Below are 21,199 nucleotides of genomic sequence, written 5' to 3'. Positions count from 1 at the left end.
TCATGCTGTCTTAGCCCCTGTCAACATTAGTTATTGTTTCATCTACTGGAACAACAGCTATAGAACAGAAATAAAAATAAAACAGAATGAAATTATTATCTGTTTTTTTCCCTAATAACTAGATTACACAAAAGCATTCAATTGTATATTGTTAAACGGAATGCTTTCCTCAATAAAATTTATAGGTAGGACCACCATACAAGTTAATGTGTATTTAAAATTAAAAAAAAAAACAAAACAGCCAATTATTGTATATTTTTATCAATACAGGTCAGATTTAAACTGTGTGTACTTGTATTTTCTTATGACCTCACTATAAGATGAAACAGAAAAATAAAATCTAACTCTGAGTTTGACAAAAGAAATTAAACCTATGAATGAATTTGTTTAGCTAAATATTATCACATAACTATAATAGAAAAGGTAAAATGTATTTTAAAAATCACATTTTTTTTCTGATTTCTCTTTTGATGTTTGAAAGGATCTCTTTCCCTAATCTGCTGATTAGTAATGGGTTCTATAATATTCCTATAATAAACTAAGTGACTTGGAAATTGTATATCAGTATTTTTCAAATCCCTACAAACACTTAAGCCCATGGCATACCATGTTAAAAAAAATGATTTCCTGATAAGAACAAAGCTACTTAACTGTGTTCCATTCTAAAGATTTATAACGTGCATGAGCATTTAAAGGCTTTAAGGTGTAATGCAGGAATTAAGCCTATCAGACTTTGTTTAAACCAGAGTTTAAAAACAGTGCTTGAACACAGTTTAATTCCTATGGATATTCAAGAGAAGACGGGCTCTTCAAGCACACTTTGGGAGAGGAATGGCACTGTACTGACTTTGTAGGCTCAAATGCCTAGATTTACAAGAATCTCTCCAAACTTTATCAATTAACTTATTAAATAGCTTGCTTTCTTTTCATTAAAGAAGATACTCTCTCAAATATTTCAGATTTTAATGTCTAGCTTCTTTCCAATCTGTCACCTCCCCTGGGGATATCTGATCTCTCTGTTTCTGCAACTGCTCTACGGTCATCTGTGTCATCCAAAGCTAGAAAATATACATCTATGCAAAGGAAATGTTTCTTTCTGAAATTATTGTTTCTCTGGCCACTCATTTATATTGCATTGTCTCAGTTCTTTTTGACTTTATAAACTAAACAATGTTTTACATCTCTTCTTATATTTCTTGGCATTTTAAGTCTTTCGTAGACTATTTTAACCTTCTATATTTTTACTTCCTAAATATCATTTTTTTTAACTCCATGATTATACCCCATCACATATTTCTGCAGTGCCTTGTACAGTGCATTCCAAAAATGTAAAAATGAAATTCATTATGTTGGTTACTTGATCTGTTTTAAATATATATGTATACATGCATGTGTATTGTATGTATATATGTGTGTGTGTGTATATATATGTAATTGGATGGATATATATCAATTACATTAGTATTTTTGCCCAAGGGGAACCATATAGGAGTGAGGAACAGACATAGTAGGAAACACACACACACATACACAAAAGGGCCTGGTACAGAGAGATCGAATGAAGATTAGAATGAATGAACTGGTTACATGCAAGTTTTTCAGATAAGGAGCTCTTAGGTTCTGTGAGGATTTAAAAAGAAATCTGCTCCAAAAGGTATCCTTTGATTTCCAAGACTTCAACTCAAGTGGATAGGCACAAATCAAATTAATACTTGATATCGTTCACACTTTTGTACATGTAATTAAACATATAAAACTGAAGAGTGAATGGATAGGGTATTAGACAAATTGGTCCACTTTTTCAACAGTTATCAGATAACAGAAGAGTTTTTAGAGTTTCTGAGACTTCTATAATATTATGCCATATCCCCAGAATATTTTTTTCAGAATAAGTAGTATTTCTTTCTTCCTCAGGAAATATCCTTTTTTAAAATCTTGAAACATAAGCCAGATTGCATATTTAACCTTTTCTAAAGATAATAGGAGATGACCTAACTCCTCAGTTATACTCTCAGCCTCAAAATTCTATGCTTATATTAGTAATAGATTATATAAACAGCTGATTGTTCATGAAAACAGGCAATTTAAAGTGTAATAAGTATTCAGAAATTCATGTCAATTAAAAAATGGAATTCAGGAACAGATAACAAGTTCTAGTTGTAAAATCATGACTAAAATATAGGAAACAGTGGATATCACAAAGAGTATATAAGTTAATGGTAAATTCAAAGTACCCATGATCAACACTGGCAATAGAATCTGGAAAGCCAGCAAAATAGTGAGATGCATGTAAGAACGCAATAAACGTTGAAATATTTTCCCAATTTTTAGGCCCAACCAGAAATTTTGATGGTAAAGCTGATTTACTGGAGAAGAGGAAAAGGATTATGTAGTTCTGACTTTGAGACAAAATGGATCAATGTCGTATGGGGGAATACACCCATACCCTTTAAAGTAATGTTCTCTACTCAACATTTTCATCTCTACAGGACAGAAATCTTTCTGTCCAGCTCTACTGACATATAATTTACATATAACATTATGTAAGTTTAAAGTATAGAACATAATGATTTGATATATGTATATACTACAAAATGATTACCACAATAAGTTTAGTTAATATATCCATCACTTCACATAGTTACAATTCCTTTTTGGCGGTAAAAACTTTTAAAATATACTCTCTTAGCAACTTCAAATGTACAATATAGTATTGTTAACTACAACCAGCCAGAAATTATCCTGGTTTAGACAAGAATGGGAAATGGAGAGTTGGAATCATAACTGTGCATATTTTTTTAATGTCAAAAGAAAGGCTTTGAATTATCTAGATTAGAGCTATCTGATTACTAGATCACCTTGAGTAGCTATAAGTGTCATACATAACAGTAGACTGAGGAGGGAAAAGAAAACCATGCATATAAAAAATAAGTTAAAGTGGACAAAGTGTTAGGAGGAGTTACAGAAGCATTTTCTGTATTAGTCCATAATAAAAAATAATACCATATCCAGGACAATGATTTACCTATTTTTCAAAAGCATTACCCACTAAGTTCATTTAGGATTTTTTTGTTGTATTCTGAGGCATATGTTTTCACACTATATCCTCATAATAACCCTGAAACTTAGGTAGAAAATTTGCATGTCGGAAAACTAAAATTCATAAACACTAAGTAATTTGCCTTAGGTCACATGGCCTTTAATTGAAAAGATAGACCAAGAATTTAGGCATAGAATTCTTTGATCAGAGTTATTGCCTTTAGCACAAACTGAACTCATCAGATCTTAGCTGATTATTTCAATTTTCCTTAAGCACTCAACTGTACTATATCACCGCTACTTGAAGTATCCACTCCACAATTAGATGAGGTGCCTGTCCTAGAATGTAAATCAATGCACTTGTTCCTTCCTCAAGAAACTCACACACACATACATGCACACACACACACACAACTATATATACACACATATATACATATAGGCAATATATGTATATGCAATATGCACATATATGTACATATACATTTAGTTAGTTGCCCTAAGATAAATATCTATGTTTCTCTATATAATATAATGTGTGTATATATATATATTTAATATTATATATGTATGTAGGTATAGATATATATATCTATATTAGATATAATATGTAGATATATATGTACAGGTATATACTCAATTGAATTAAACAGTGTGCTTAATGGTATAAATCAGGTGTTAGCAAATATGGCCTGCTGTTTGGTTGCCTGTTTCTGTAAATAAAGTTTTATTGAAATACTGCCACAGCTATTCATACATATTCTCTATGTTGCTTTAATACCATAAGGCACTGTAGTTGTGATAGAGAAAATATGGCCCATGAAGATGGTCCTTCCAGAAACTCAGTGGAAGAGCTAAGAGCCTCAGGATCATTTTGTTATTCAAGCATGCACTGGTGAAGAGGGGCTGGGGTAGATTCCTCCAGTTGTTCCTCTGGTAACAACCCAGATCTTACCCTTCTGAACCCTGAGTTTTCCCAGTTGCCAAGGGCTACCGTCCTCATAAGATAAGGTGAGGCACTGGACGTTCACCATTCTACAGGCCCTAAATATCTCCTGTAAATGTTCTCCAGAGGCAGCATAAAGACACTCCCATTAACATTTTATTTGGAATTCAGAGAAAAGAGACAGAGAATGAGCCTGACTGTGAAAGGAATTCCACTCTTCTCTCTTCAAAGCTTCTGAGGTTGCTTTGAGGACCCAAACACAGACAGAGGATCATTTCATTACTTTCTAATGTTCTTTTATCCTAGGGCAACTAACCAATTTCATTTCACATTTTAAAAAATTATAAATAACAATGAAGTTTATGCAAATCACTCTAACAATACCAATTCAATTCATAACTAGGAGAAAATCAAGTTATTGTTTCTCCATAAGAGTTGGACTGTCTCCATGGTAGCAAATGCACTTAAAGAAAGTTTTCAAAATATTATCTGCAGTTTTGTTTTTCACTGAACAGATGATTCAGTTGTATTGGTTCAAACAATTAGCTATTTTGAAATCCCTTGATATGCATATTTTAGGCACATATAAAGCATGTATTTTTCAAATGTATCATTTTTCAAATCTATAATCAAGAAATTCTCAGTTAACTTACATGTCTCTGGGATCCATCATATTCACACCTTTCAATTTTTCCTAGGCTGCCATCTGAGAAATACAGCTTCTCCGCACGGTGGTCAATGGTGAGTCCATTTGGAGTGAGTATGTCTGTACTGACCACCACTTGAGCATTTTTCCCAATTAGAGTAGATCTCATGATACTTGGATGCTGCTCATTCCAGTTGGTCCAAAACATTAAACTAATTAAAATGAAAATTGTGATAATAGCTTAAAATTTTCATTAACAGTAACAACGTTAGTAGAAACATGGCAATGTCAAATTATTTAAAAAGAAGCAAAATTATTTATCTCATATTCTCTGACCCTTGAGGAAGTTTTAGTAATAAGGGGAAATATGTATATTATAGTTGTATATATATTTTTCTCAGTTTCTTAAATGACCTGGAAAATATTTCTGAAAAACAATTATCTCTCAAATAGTAATTTAATTAAATTGAATCAGTTTGATGCATAGTAAAGATTTATTTTAATCAGGGACAAAAATAGTTATTTTAAATTTTCTATGAACTGCAAATATACTCTAACTTATTATTATAATGTTTCAGCAGATCCTGTGTTATCATTTTGGACATCGTTCTTAACCTAACACTGTTTCTCTCCTTCAGTTGGTGAAAATCAAAATCTCTCTCTCCTTCTAGTTTGCTTTTTAAATTCTGCATTCTTCTCTGTATATGTTTTAGAGAAACTACTAAACTCCTATATTTCTTTAATGTCTTTTTTCCCTCCTCTGTTTATCAGTGTGATTTTTCTATAAATTACAATGCTGTTTCCAGAATTCCAGGGGTTACTCTCAAATCCTTAAACATAGTATCTGTTACTCACAGATTTTCTAGAATATTTTAAATCAGTGTTTGTCAAACTATTCTTTGAAGAGGGCCTAGGAGTCTATGGAAGCCCTTAGAGGTCACTGGAAGAGTGGAGAGGCTGTAGGGTTCCAGTCTCCAAGGCCCACTTTTACTGAAACAGTTCTTCTTTCTCCCCCTTTATATTTAGGAGTATCCCTAAGAGTTTACTTGAAGATCAGTTTTTGAACTGAAGGAAAGAAGAAAAGAATGGAGGGAGGGAGGGAGGGAGGAAGGAAGGGGAGAAGCAAGGAAGAAGGAAGGAAAAAGGGAGGAAGGGAGAAAGGGAAGAAAGAAAGGAAGAAGGGAAGGAGGGAGGCTGACAGGCAGGCTGCTTTACATTTTGAAAAAATATGCTTAATAAATACAAAGAAAAACTAATTGGAATAATATTTCATATTTACAGCAAGATTGCATATATCATTCCTATGTAAAGACATGTAAAGACAATGTAGGATTATAGCCAACATAATTATTCAATATATGGTTTTTGAGTATTATGCAAAAACTTATTACTAGACAATACTCAACTTCACACACACACAAAAAAAACCTTTCTACTTGCAAATTTAAAAAATAACCCCCACCAATTAGGGAAAGCTGGGTCATCTAAGCTCTTTATTAAAATACTTCATAGCATTTTAATCTATTCTGTGGTACATAAAGGTGTTCTAAGTGAGAAAGTGTCAAAATAGTTTGTCCTATGAATCAGTAAATTTGCAAAAAAAAAAAAAAAATGGCATTCCACTTTCTTAAATCATGCGGTAGTTTTAACCACATCCTGTAACTTTTAAAATGAAAAATTTAGTTTAAAAAGTTATCCAAATAATATGAGGTATTAAATACACAATTTATTTGCAATATTTTTCTAGACTGTGGGCTTTAGAATTACAGAATTTCCAAGGTATTAGTACTTCTTTAATTTTACCCTTTCACATATAAGAAAACAGAGGCCAGAGAGCTTGAATATTAGTTATAGTTACAGAGCCAAGTTTTGAACTCAAGTAGTCTTTCATCTAGAAATTGACTTGATTTTAAAATTTCTGTTAATCAACTAACATATGAAAGTGATTTGAAGGTGTCATTAATATGTTTAATGATAAAAATATTTTTATACTTTAAACTTTAATTACATATAATTTTCCAATTAAAATATTTTAGTGTGTTTAATTCTAATTTACAGTTCACCATATATAAGATGAAAGTGTAATTTTAGCCTATGTAACTGATAATTATAGGATAAATCACTTATCAATTAAAATTAATCATGTATAATATCATCAGTGATCTCCCTCATGTTTACCTGAAAATTGTCTTATAAATTCCTTTGATCAACTTTAGGATATTTATTATTGTCCTAAGAGTCTCCTGGTGAATCAATGTAGCTGACTCAACAACAAACCCTAGTGACAGGGCAGTGGTGTGAGCAGAACTAGCTTTGCCCAGGCATCTAAAGGCCTGTGTCCACCTGAACTAAGTAACCAAATCTGTGTGAGGAGTCAACCTTCTCTTCACCTGCATCTCTCAAACTTTAGAGTCTTAATTTATAAGTTAAATATGTTTAATTAAGTAAAGTAAGTCAATTCTCATCTCTAGTTCTATAAGAGTATCCATATTGAGTTATTCTCACACTGAGTAATTCATGTGCTCTTTTCTTCTCTCAAGTGATCATGGTTAGTGTTTATCAGTCATTGTTTTTTATTCTTCCATTTTTCTTCAACACACCTAAACTAAGTTCTATTTCTCGTCAGTGAAACCAGATTGGTCTAATTTCTGTGTCCTTGTTTTGTTTAAGAGTAAAAGGACTTTCTAGTAGTTAACAAATATTCCTACCATATTGCATAAGAGTGAAACTCCATAGACATATTTGTTTTCTACTTAACCTGAGCTTCATTCTTCAGTTTTCATAAAATTGCTTTCTTTATAGCATCCCCCGAAACATGACTTTTTTCTAATTTGTTTTATTTTTTATACATTTTATACTATAGCCTGAGCATTTTTTCTTGCCATGAATTCTTCATAAGTATTATTACAAATACCTGCACAATATATCATCAAACCGATGTGGACCATGTAGACTATTGTCAAGTATCTAATGTTGAAATTATAGCTGCACACAAAGATCTATTGCTGTTATTAATTTCCTCTGTATTTCAATTGAACAGATCCCCAATTGTTAAAATTACTTAATTGAATTACAGAAACACCTTTTAGGTTTCAATACTTGTTAATAGTTTTATTTTTGTTTCAAATTTATCATTTCAATCAGTGATGCATTAATGTCTTTTTCGTATATGAAAAATGTCTATTCAATCACAGTATTGTCTCTATTTTCCCTTTCATCCTTTAATTTTGCTTTTACTGAATCTCTCATGGAGGTGATGCCTGGCATTTAAAGAGTCCAGATTTCAATTATTCACATTTATAATGCTCTTATAAAAAATAGTTTTATGCATTGTGAAAAGAGAACTTCAAAGGAAATCCGTATTTTTAAAGCTAATTCTCTTTAAAATTAACATAATTTTGATAGTCTTTGACTTATAATTATAATGAAGAAATACAAGTTTCTTACTTTTGGCATTCATCTAGGGCTAGCACATGAGGATGGTCATCCTCTGACATGGCAATGACGGCTTCCCTGTCAAATGCTCCAGGCCGAGTCTGGTCCACTGTGTGCCTGGTGATAGATGAGGTAGTGGAGCTGGTCCAGTACAGTGTATCCCAGGCTCTGTGATAGGCAAGCCCTTCAACAGAACCCACATCTGATGGGGGAAAGAAAAGAAAAAAATTATACTTTTATCTACAAAAGACTTGGCTTCTGAACAGAAAAAGCAAAAATATAATAATTATGATGCCTATATAATGCTACATAATGCCTACAATGACAGCTGATTACACGCTGTAAAACTGAGCTGTGAACCGCTCATGGAGAAGTTTACACAAAAACATGCATTAAAGACTGAATATTCTTATCCAAAAAAACCTTAATCAAGTAACTGCCTTTTATTTAGGAAAATGGTGGCTTTCTTTTATTTTCATATTTTAGTAATTAATTTTCAAAAAGTATCCAGTGTGCAACACTTTAGCGATGCTTTTGAAAATCATATGTCAGAGATACCATTTAAGTACAATCATAATGAGTTTTCTCTTGATACTATATCTAGAGACATCAAGGAAAAACAAACACATTAAAAACTACAACAAAGTATCAAAAAGCCAAAATACAACCCTACACTTGCAACTATCAAACAATGGTAGAGAATGTTTTAATAAGTTAATGCAATGAATTTTTTTTTTATTCTATTCGACTAATGTGATACAAAAACAAAAGAAAATAAAATTAATTGTGAGCTAAGGCATGCTTTAATGTTGACAGAAAAAGATAAATGGTAGTACCCATAGCCTAATACATAAACGTGACAATATGAAAAACAAAAGTAATTATTTCTTAAAATTGTGTTTCCAATCACTAGGATAACATAAGTGGTTCATTTTTCATAGAGGTGCTTTGAGTACATCTTTAAGTATAACCAAATTATTATAGTTTTTCCTTCATATTATCTGTTTTTCTCAGAGGTAGTACTCTTAGCATATTTAATTTAAGAAAGAATATATATATATAACTTTGGCAGTCATACTAAGAAATTAACATTATAACAGGCAGAGTCTTTCTATTGCTCTTCTCTTAAGGACTCTCAAAAGAATTATTAAGCTCTTCTGAAAACAGGTAGATGAAAAGAGCTGTTTTCAGGTTTGAGATGGGTAAATGTTTACTTTGGTGGTCAGTAGGATTTAGTGGGAGAGCAAAACAATATTAAAACCTTTTGGGGCTTCCCTGGTGGCGCAGTGGTTGAGAATCTGCCTGCCAATGCAGGGGACACGGGTTCGAGCCCTGGTCTGGGAAGATCCCACATGACACGGAGCAGCTAGGCCCGTGAGCCACAACTACTGAGCCTGCGCGTCTGGAGCCTGTGCTCCACAAAGAGAGGCCGCGATAGTGAGAGGCCCGCGCACCGCGATGAAGAGTGGCCCCCGCTTGCTGCAACTGGAGAAAGCCCTCGCACAGAAACGAGGACCCAACACAGCCAAGAATGAATAAATAAATAAATAAATAAATGTACTATTCAATTTAAAAAAAAAAAAAAAAACCTTTTGAACTACATTTCTTGAACATTATTAAAATTTTGTCCTTTTGTTCTTTTTCTACATGCAACAGAGGAAAATCCACTAATAAAATTAATATCTGCCATTTATTGGACACTGTCTTTCTGCTAGGAATTGTGTAATTGCTTTGCATACATCACTTTATGTGTAAATCTACTCTGTGAAGTTAGTTTTATTGTTCCTCTTTCCTAAGAAGAAAACTGAAACCTATGGTCACAGAACTAATAGTATTGAAGCAAGATTTTTAACACAGGTCCATGTGCTTCCATAAGCCTATATTCTTCAGCACTATTATTTAGAGATGGATTTATAGCAGCTATTGCTTATTCTCAATGTACATCAAGCTGGAACCAAACAAATGATTCATTAGATTCAACTTGTCTGACTCTGGGTGAATTATATCACCAGTAATTTACCATGAATAACCTCTCACACAGTCAACAAAACTACTTATAAGAAATTAATGTGGGTGATTAGTATGGAAACCTAAGCCAGAGATGATGGAAGAAAACATTATAAAACACAATCATAATAAAATCCATTCAGCTTTGCTTATATGAATCATATGGTATTCCTATATGAGGTGAGTAGGTGGGAGGTTGATAATGGTCAAAAGTATTTCAATTATTAATTAATATATCATCTATTCCACTGTATTTTAGCACTTTCATATCATTTCAGAAATGAAGCCAACTCTATTTGTATAAGCAGCATTCCACTCTTTCATCATCCACAAATAGAATGAGAAATGGCATAGCTCTGAAAAAATCCAAGCAAATCAAAATTATTCATCCATCCTAATTTTGTATCTTCCCCTTCCACTGACTTTGACAGATCTTCTTCATGGCCACTTTTTCCTGCCAAATCAGGAAGAAACCACTTGGTATTACCATTGAGATGAAGCAGATGCTTCTTTTCTATGGCTGACATAGTTCCAAGGTTACTAGAGTACATAATACATCTCACTGTCCAGGTATAATCTCTTTTGTTTTATTTTTTGTAATAGATGACAACCTGACAGTACACTTAATCATAATCTGGTGCTACATTTTAAAATATTTATCTCTTAGAAAGATATTTAGGGGACTTCCCTGGTGGCGCAGTGGTTAAGAATCCACCTGCCAATGCAGGAGACATGGGTTCGATCCCTAGTCTGGGAAGATCCCACATGCCACGGAGCAACTAAGCCCGTGTGCCACAACTACTGAGCCTGTGATCTAGAGCCTGCGAGCCACAGCTACTGAGCCTGCGTGCCTAGAGCCCATGCTCCGCAACAAGGGAAGCCACCGCAATGAGAAGCCCATGCACCGCAACGAAGAGTAGCCCCTGCTCGCTCCAACTAGAGAAAGCCCGCGTGAAGCAACAAAGACCCAACACAGCCAAAAATAAATATAAATAAATTAATTAATTAAAAAAAAGATATTTAACTCCCTATAAAAATTGTATTTGTCATTAGCAAATAGCCAATTAAAACATAAACCACACACCACTATATATAAAATAGATAACCAACAAAGACCTACTGTATAGCACAGGGAACTATACTCAGTATTTTGTAATAACCTATAAGGGAAAAAAATGTGAAAAGGAATATATACATATATATTCTAAAATCATGAAAATATTAAATTTTAAAATCATGAAAATATTTTAGTCACGACAACATAAAGACATTAATGTCTATTTTATGATAGACATTCCTTCATATTATCTGTTTTTCTCTGAGTTAGTACTCTTAGCATATTTAAGAAAGAATATATATATAACTTTGGCAGGCATACTAAGAAATTAACATTATAACAGGCATCATGTGATACGTGTGTGTGTGTGTCTGCATGTGCATGAACACTAAAGTTCCTGAATCAGTTGAACAGGTAAAATAAGTACTTTGAGTCACTGGTCCTGGCAGATAATTATGTAGTCTGAAAACTAAAGTAAAATGCCTATTTATTCCATCAACCAGTCCTGAAATATTGAACAGAGTAAATCAATACAGAATTAACTCAAGGATGTAGAATACAGAGTTAGAACTCAAGGCTGTAGAATAGGCATAACTCAGAAAATAACTATTACAGTGCTATTTTGGCAGGTAGCCAAGGACTTCATAGAGAAAACACCTTCATCTCATCACAACTGAAGAAGAGAAAACAGCTCCTTCCTGCCTGTGCAGTGCTGTAAAGGCAGGATAAGAGTCTACAAAATGGGAAAGCCAGTGAAGTATTCTTGGGAGGGAGCCACATGTACGAAACATTGCCAGTCATCTGGCTGGAATAACTGTCACAGATAAATCCTATCACAAAGTTAACAGGAAATAATATTTACCTAAAGGACATGCTACAAATGTAATGGCCTCCCTGTTGAAAGTATAATATTCTCTTATTCACTGGCTTATTTTCTAAAGCCAAAGAATATCAGAAAGTTTGTTGCTGGAAATTATGTCAGTAGTATGAAGCATCTCAATCTTGTCTGGAGGATCTCAAGACACAGAGAAGCAGGCTCGATGTACAACCCAGGTACAGAGCTTAAAATAAAAAGTTTCTGGACACGGCATTCCACATATATCTTACTATATAGTTTCCAGAGAAACAAGATTCTGGGTCCAGTTCACACTCCAGACCTGATGTTGAACTCTAGAGAGTACACATAGCCTTGTTTTACTTTAAGCCTAACAAAATATTACTTAAATTTTGCCTAAACTCACCTTTTTTCTAAAAATCCTCTTATAATTACTTTTCCTTCTCTTTTGGGATAGGGGTGAGATAACCTACAGCTCTTCTGGTGTACAGTTTCCCTCATTACAATGAGCCAATTATTTGATACGGCTAATCTACAGGTTTACTTGACAAAATCCAAAACACTTTCATCATAAAAATACTCAACAGACTAGGAATAGAAATGAATTTCCTCAAATTGATAAAAATCAATCTACTAAAAAAAACAAACAAACAAAAAACAAAACAAGGCTTATACCTTACTTAGCCATGAAAAAAATGAAAGCTTTCTCCCTAAGACTAGGAACAAGACAAGACAGTCTACTCTTGTCCCTCTATTCAGCATTGTATTGGAAATTCACTCAGGGTAATTGGGAAAATTTTTTACATTAAAAAAAAAAAAAGATAGAAAGAAAGGAAGGAATATCATCCAGATTGGAAAACAAGTAAAACCATCTCTTTTTGCAGGTGATATACCCTTAGATATACAAAATCTTAAGCAATTCAGTAGAAAACTATTCGAATTATAAAAACAGTCAACCAGGTTGCAGGGTACAAAGCAACATACAAAATACAGTTGTATTTTTTATACAGTAGCAATGAACAATCAAAAAATGAAATTCAGAAGACAATTCCATTTATAACAGCATTTAAAAGAGTAGAAAATATGACAGGCAAATAAAATTAGAAATAACTTTAGCAAAAGAATTATAATCTTAAAACTTCTACATGAAAAACTACAAAACATCATTGAAAGAAACTAAAGACAAAAAATGGAAAAGTAACTTATGTTAATGACTGGAAGACAATGTTATTAAGATGGCAGTAGTTTCCAAATAGATCTACAGATTCAATGTAATTCCTATCAAAATCCAAGATGGTTTTTTCCCAGAAACCAACAAACTGATCCTAAAAATGCATATGAAAATCCAAGGGACTTAAAATAGCTAAAATAATCTTGAAAAAGAAAAACAAAGTTAAAGGAGTCAAACTTTCTGATTTTAAAGTTACTACAAAGGTACAGTAGTCAAGATAGTGTGGTACTACCATAAGGCTAGACATACAGATCAATGAAACAGAATCAATAGTCCAGAAATAAAGCCTTATTTTTATGGTAAATTGATTTTTGAAAAAGGTACCAGAAAAATTCAGTGGTGAAAAAATAATCTCTTCAACAAATGGTTTACAATGACTATATATCCACATTCAAAAAAATAATGTCCTCATACCATACACACACATCCATTCAAAATGTATCTTAGACCTAAATGCAGAAGGTAAGCTACAAAACTTAGAATAAGATAGAGGAATACATCTTCATAAACGTGGGTTAGGCAAAGCCTTCTCAGACATGACACCAAATGCATAAATGACAAAAGAAATATAGATAAGCTGGACTTCATCAAAATTAAAAACTTGTGTACTTCAAAAGACACCACCAACAAAGTAAAAAGCCAACCCCCAGAATGGGAGAAAATATTTGCAAATTATTTATGTGATAATGGTCTTGTGTCCAGAATATATAAAGAATTCTCACAATTCAATAATAAATTAACACAATGGAAAAAATGAGCAAATAATTTGAATAGATATTTCTCCAATGAAGGTATACAAATGACTGATAAGGACATGAAAAATGCTCAACATTATAAGCCATCAAAGAAATACAAATCAAAATCACACTTCAGATCCACTATGATGACTGTAATCAAAAAGATAAGTTTTGACAAAGAAGTGGAGAAATTGGAACCCTCATACTTTGCTGGTGGGAATGCAATATAGTACAGCTGCTTTGGAAAACAGTCTGGCAGTTTTCAAAATTTTAAACATATAGTTATTACATGATCTAGCAATTCCACTGCTACATCCATCCAAGAAAAATGAAAACATATATCCACGTGCACACGAATGTTCACTACAGCTTTGTTCATAATAGCCAAAGGCAGAAACAGCCCAAATGTCAATCAACTGATAGATACAAGTGATTAACTACATGGGTTATTTTTACTTTTCTAACTATTGAACTGGTGAATGGATTGCAATAGATTTCTATGCAGATTGGGTACTATAAATTAGACTTGCCACCCCTTTGTCTGGAGACTTTAGTCATTTTCAGGTTTTTTTTACCCACATTAATTTGTATTAATTAAATTGCATTAATTATTAATACAATAAAATGATTATCTAAAAGATCTTTTAGATATAGGCTTTTTAAAAATCTCCTCAGATTATTTAAGGCCATTAACAAATCACACACTGAGACTGACATGTACCAGTAAAGGGTACTGGCCAATGTCTGACCTGAACAAATGACATCCATTCAGATTGGCCCAGTACAGACTGCCAAATGTGTGGAGTGTCAGCCCTGATCAACCCTAATTACAGAAATAGCTTTTACCTGTAGACTTTGACCTAAATTTTTATGTTCTTAAATCCTTTAACTGTTAAAAAGCACAACATTTTTTTTACAGTCTAATTTACTAAAAACTAAACAAATTAAATATCTACATTACAGTCTAAAAATTTAAACAACGAACAGTTCTACTGGAAAAAACGTTTTTTTTGGTAATTAACCACCCAAACAACAGAGAATCTGCTGAGAATTATTAGGAGTTCAGTAAGATGGCAGGCAATAAATAAATAAACCAAAATCCATAGTTCTTTTATGTACAAAGTAGCTAGATGTATAATGGAAAGAAGATGTCAATCCAAGTAGCCACTAATGATGTGGGTTCCAGTGAATGAACATGTTAGGGAACCATGGACCGAAACCACCTGCCCTGGCCAGACACAATAATAACTGCTTGCATGAGTTACCTCACAACAGGAGGTCCTGATAAGGAACTGGGAACTAACAAGCTACCACTAGCCAGAAGAATTTGGGAGGGGCCAAAAGGAAGGAGGAGACATCAGCCATAATATGTCCTGCCAACCTCTCAGAAACCTTCACACTGGAATCCACCTTGGCTGAGAGATGTGAGGGCCACCAGAAAGGACTGAATCAGACCAAATATGGGTATAAGCAAGATGATTGCCCAGAGACAACCCGGAAACTAACCCCATTACCATAAAACCTGAGACTGTGAGCCATGTGGCAGAGCAGTTCTCCTGGGTTCCCTTACCCTGCTGCTCTCTGCCAAGGTGCTCCTTCCCAATAAAGTATTTTGCTTTGTCAGCATGTGTGTCTCCTTGGACAATTCATTTCCAAGTGTTAAAAAATAGCCCACTCTGGGTTTCCCTGGTGGCTCAGTGGTTGACAGTCTGCCTGCTAATGCAGGGGACACGGGTTCGAGCTCTTGTCTGGGAAGATCCCACATGCCGTGGAGCAACTAGGCCCGTGAGCCACAATTACTGAGCCTGCGTGTCTGGAGCCTGTGCTCCGCAACAAGAGAGGCCGCGATAGTGAGAGGCCCGCGCACCGCGATGAAGAGTGGCCCCCGCTTGCCGCAACTAGAGAAAGCCTTCGCACAGAAACGAAGACCCAGCACAGCCATAAATAATTAATAAGTAAGTAAATAAATAAATAAATAAAGGGAAAAAGATGGTTCAATTTAAAAAAAGAGCCCACTCTCGGGCCCTGGAAGGGGTCCCCTTCCTGCAACAAACATATCTATAAAACTGCATCACCCTTGACCATCTGAATTCGACTCTTCTTGTGCCCAATGTATTGCAATAAAGCTACCTTTCATGAATGTGGATCCGTTAACTTCAGGCCCTCAGCCCTCTAACAAGAGGAGACCCAACCTCTCTGCAAGACTTTTTATTGTTGCAATCTATCTCTAACAAAGACAGGCTTTTACTATCATCCCAAAGGTTAATTCCCTAGAACTAGAGTATCTCAAATATTTCCATGTTAAAAGAGAGTCTTAGTTTTACACTGCATAACAAAAGAGGCCTATTTATTTCCCATTCCCAGAACAAAGGAACAATTTGCCCTAAGGGAGTATGGAAGCAAATTGAAAAGACTTGAAGCTGTTAAGTAACAGTGTATTTTTTTTTTCTTAATCTTACTCTTTGTGGTTTTTTTTTTTTCTCCAGATTTAGAAACATTCAAAGTCTGAATATCAACCTGAACTCCTGACTCAGTTGAAAATTATACTGACTCAGGTCTCAACAAATGCCTCTATCTTGTGTCATCACTAATGTAAGCCAAGACATATAAGAGATGAAAAAATTGAGCATATAGGTAATTATAGTTGTGTCATTTTGTCACCAAGGCTATTGCCCCAGAATCATACCCCTGCCCCTCCCTCAAATGGAAACCAATTGCTCTTATCTAAGTTCCAGGGGGAAGCTGCAAAGAGAAAAACAAGAACTGATTATAACCAGCTAAGCCCCAAATGGTGGAAGATTTCAATTCCAGTAGACCTTGAGCCTCATTATATGGTCACTGTAATATATTAACATGCTAAATGACACACCCACCAGCATCCTGACAGTTGCCAGTTGCCATGACAACAGGAAAAGCTCAAACAAGGACTGAAAAGGAGTGTTGCCTCTGTTCCTGTACAAACCACACCCCTGTTCTCAGATAAGTCATGAATATTCCTCCCTCTCTTTCCAAATCCCTCTCTTTTACCTCGACCCTCCTATGTATATGGTGTCTCAGCCCAAATTGAATTGAGAAGTTGATTTGCAAACTAAGTTCCCGATTCTCCATTCTCTACCACTGAATAAAAATTATGCTGTTCCAGTCTCAGCATCGGTTTTGTGATTGGCTGTGCAAATCCGAGCGGAAAAAGAATCTCTCAACAGAGACAAATGGACTCGGCCTTGGCTAGGACCCTGGCACGGGTTCAGGCAACCAGTTCAGTAACAAATTCTTCAGGAGTTATTGGAGATAAGCACTGACTCAACCTAAATGAAGCCAACATTGGTATGCCAAGGGCTCCCAGGGAAGGGCATAGACCCTATGGTTTCTAAAATCCTCAGTTATATCATACTTCATCCTCCAGAGCAAGGCGAGGAGATCTGATATGTACAGACTTTATTTGAGAAATATAATTGCAAGGTGACTTGGAACTCATCCTCATTTCCTTTGTGAGAAACTGAGGTAAGTCATCAGGCCAAAATCATAAACCAGAACATTCTTGAGAAAGAGGTGTATCTGCCCATTCTCAGGGGTCTGGATAAGATCCATCATTTCCCTCAATGAATTCATACTCTGTAAAACAATCTCAACTTATAAACAATTCACTTATAAACATTTAGCATAGACAATAATTTCTTCATATGATATGAGAGAAATTAGGAAGGTCTTCTTACCCAAAGCAAGACCCTGGTAAACTTTCAAGTTTCTCAAAGTCCACTATTAGATATGTGTTTCCCTGGTTTAAGGCCTTTTCCAGGTGTTCTTGCTTTAAATACGCTTCAGAGGATAACTTCCTAAGTTAGTAATGATTAATGTTTTACAATGTATTATTATATTTTATTATTTTTAATGGGCCATAAAATGTAGACTTTCTTATGTAGAAGAAAAGATGATAAACAACTTCAAAAATACAGTCTGGAAAGAGGCATAGAAATGAGGGCTTTGGTAATCTAGAAATAGTACAGGTACAGTTGACCTTTGAACAACAGGGGTTTGAACTGCGCAAGTCCATTTACACCCAGATTTTCTTCACTATGTATTACAGTACTACACAACCTGTGGTTGGTTGAATCTGTGTATGAACCGCCTATACGAAGAAACGAATGTAAAGTTATACTCATATTTTTGACTGCTCAGAGGGTTGGTACCACAACCCCCATGTTGTTTGACGGCCATCTGTATAGGAGGATTCTTAACAGAAATGCAGTACTATACCCGGTTTACCAGTTATTCTTTGGTGATAAATTAGTAATTTCAAGAAAAAGTATTTGCTGTACATTTGTCGATTGCGTGTGTTTATGTAAGTAATAAATATGGTGCATACAATTAATTGGACAGAACACACACACACACACACACACGTTGCTTTTGATGATTTTATGATTCCCATTCCAGAATGGACAAGAGTCCTATAAACTGAATTCTCAGTCAAGAGCAGTTACAATGTTGTTGACTTCTGCACCAGAAATGGAACGTTTTATCCAGCCATTAATGTACGCATTTTCTCCTTCTTCTCTTCCCCTTCGTCCTTCCCCTTTTTCCTCCTTCTTTCTTCCTCTCCTTCTCCTCTTTTTCTTTCCTTCTTTTAATTACCCTTCCTTCTTCAGATATCTGGTCTAGCATTTCTGATAGCCTTTTTTTTTTTCCTACATCCCATTGTTTGGTTCTGATTCACAGTTTCACTTGCTCCTTCAGTATTCTCCCATGTCCTACAACCATTATCTCTTGTCTGATTCTGCCTTCTACCTAACACACACACACACTCACAGACAAACACATATATTATAATAACCCTTTAATTTGCAGATTTCAGACCTTACTATCACTCTGACTTGAATACGTGTCACCCTTTCTATGTCATTCTGATTCACAGCATAATTACCTGCGTTAGCTTTATCTCTCCCTCTTATTGATTGACTTCTGTGGAGTGGAGAAAATATTATTCCAGGCATCCCTTTGTTCCTCTGCCAGTTCTTGGCATTTTGAAGTTACTGTATCAGCTGATTGGTCTTAAACTTATGAGACTCAGTACAAGCTAACATTTCATATTCTGTTGTCAAAATTGTTCCTTTACAATCATATATAAATAACGATCTAATATCAATGTATTTAAGCTACATACAAAAAATTAAAATCGAGTAATTTTTTTCTAAATCACTACAATGCTTAGAACAAATAAGCATAAGTAACAAACTAGTTTTGTTTTTAGTAGCTTTAGATAATCAAAAACAATAGTAAATTATCTTGATTTTTAGATACCAAGGTTCTTGTCCTTTTAAAAGGATTTCGTATATATCAGCTTGCCTCTTTCAGAAAAGCTGAAGTCGTCATTTTTTTGGAGTAGAGAATAACTAAGCAAATATATAAAGCAACATGTGTTTTTGAGGGAATATCTTTTCAATATTAATTAGAGGATGAAATTCTTCATAGAATAATATAAATCTGCATAGTAATTTGACTTTAGATTTTAGAGCTATTGTTATTAGGAATCCAAGAAAGTAATGAGATTAACAGATTAAGAGACTAATCTTTCAAAAATGTTTACGCATTATAACTGTACATTGCATGAAGACATTAACTATTTAAGAGTATAAATTATAGTATCAAGTGGATAAATTTAAGGGATCAATGTCATAATAATCCTCTTGTTTCATATATATATATTACTTATAGGTCATTTCATTGTTAATATTTTAAATATACTATTTGTTCTTTGATAAAATCACAAAGTTAGATGGAAAAAATAAAACTGTGGAATCAATTAAATTATTTGCAATATTTCCAAAGCAGTTTTTTTAATATTAGCATTCATTCAGAAACATATCCTTTAGCTTCCCACCAAACCTATAAATCTATCTCAATTGTATCTTGTTCCCTCCTGTTGAGAAGTGTCTGTCTCCCTATACAGAAGAAATCCACTACTTGTGCTCTGGATTATGCTCTCTTCTCTCTCTCCTTCTCAAGGATGTTGGTCATTTTGTTTTCTCTGCTCTTTCCTACAACATAAAGGCCTCTGTTTTATTGAATCATCTGACTTCTATTATAAAAACTACACTGAAACGACTCTTTTTAAGATAACCCGCAATTTCTCTATTGTTAAATCCAATGCACATTTTCTTCATCTTACCAAGTTACTTAGCAGATTTTCACTGTCTTCCTTCCTCTTGAAACCTTTTCAAAAGTTGTTTTGTTTGTTTGTGTTTTTTGGCATGCTCTCTCTTGTTTTTCTCATATCTCACTGGTATCTCCTTTCCAGTATCTTTGCTATCAACCCCTCCAACCAAAATCTAAATGTAGGTATTATCTAAGGTCCTCCTCTCTTTCTTTTCTACCCTCTGTTATCTCATTTATTCCCATGGAATTAAATACCATCTACATGCTTATATATTTCTTTTTCTTTGCCCTTTGTTTATGTCATAATCTACTAGAACGTTGTTTGTTATTTGTATTCTTTTTGTCTGTCACCCCACTATAATGCACAGAACAAGCAACTGAAATTATTTGTGGAATAAATACATGAATTTCCGCTACATTAATACACTGAAGGCAGTGTCTGTATACTTATGCTTTAATTTCTATATGCCTAATTATTAATTTATTTTATAAGATCCAGAATATTGGAGAAGCATATAGGATAATAATTAAGAGCACAAACTCTGGGTTCAGATAATGGCTTTGTACTATCACTTTACAGGCTATATGCCCTGACCATGGACAATTCATTTATCTTTTCTGTATTTTCATTTCCTCCTCTGTAATATGAGAAAAATAATAGTATTAAATTAATAAGACACTTGGGATGATCATATGAGTTAACATGGGTAAAGTGTTTAAAACAGTGTCTAGCACAAAGGGCTTAATATATGTTGGCAATATTATTATTATTGCATTGCTCTACACAAGGCTATAGCCAATTATGCTTAACAATGTGGATGCTCTGTTGGATAAATTATCATCCCCATTTTTCCACAAGTGTAATACTAGAAATATTAACTATTATATCAGTGGGTTTTGAACTCTAAGAGGCTACAATCTACATTTGTATATATAAGTCTCTCTTTATTAAAGAAGTTTAGCTCTAGTTTATTTATTCCTCATCCCTTGGAATAAGCTTAGCTATCCAAACCACTTACTGTGTCTTTGACTCTTATTATTACTGGTAGGATGATAATGTAAATATTTGATAACCTCATAGGTGGAAAAGTGATGGGACTATTAGAAAATTTA

The 21,199-nt window shown here is 34.1% G+C and overlaps 1 protein-coding gene across 1 annotated transcript in view; it reads right to left on the bottom strand.

Annotated features, from left to right (window-relative positions):
• LRP1B (LDL receptor related protein 1B) overlaps positions 1-21,199 on the bottom strand; it is a 1,676,205-nt gene that overhangs the window by 322,926 nt on the left and 1,332,080 nt on the right. Inside the window, exons 43-44 of the mRNA XM_068543688.1 lie at positions 8,079-8,268; positions 4,639-4,843 (exon numbers count right to left, since the gene is read on the bottom strand). Coding sequence (XP_068399789.1) covers positions 4,639-4,843; positions 8,079-8,268 — 395 coding nt within the window. The remainder of the gene's footprint in view (positions 1-4,638; positions 4,844-8,078; positions 8,269-21,199) is intronic.

The sequence above is a fragment of the Eschrichtius robustus genome, chromosome 5 (genome assembly GCF_028021215.1).
Source record: "Eschrichtius robustus isolate mEscRob2 chromosome 5, mEscRob2.pri, whole genome shotgun sequence".
NCBI classification, from domain to species: Eukaryota; Metazoa; Chordata; class Mammalia; order Artiodactyla; family Eschrichtiidae; genus Eschrichtius; species Eschrichtius robustus.
Note: the sequence above shows the minus strand (reverse complement) of the source record. Positions and strands in the feature narration are given on the sequence as shown.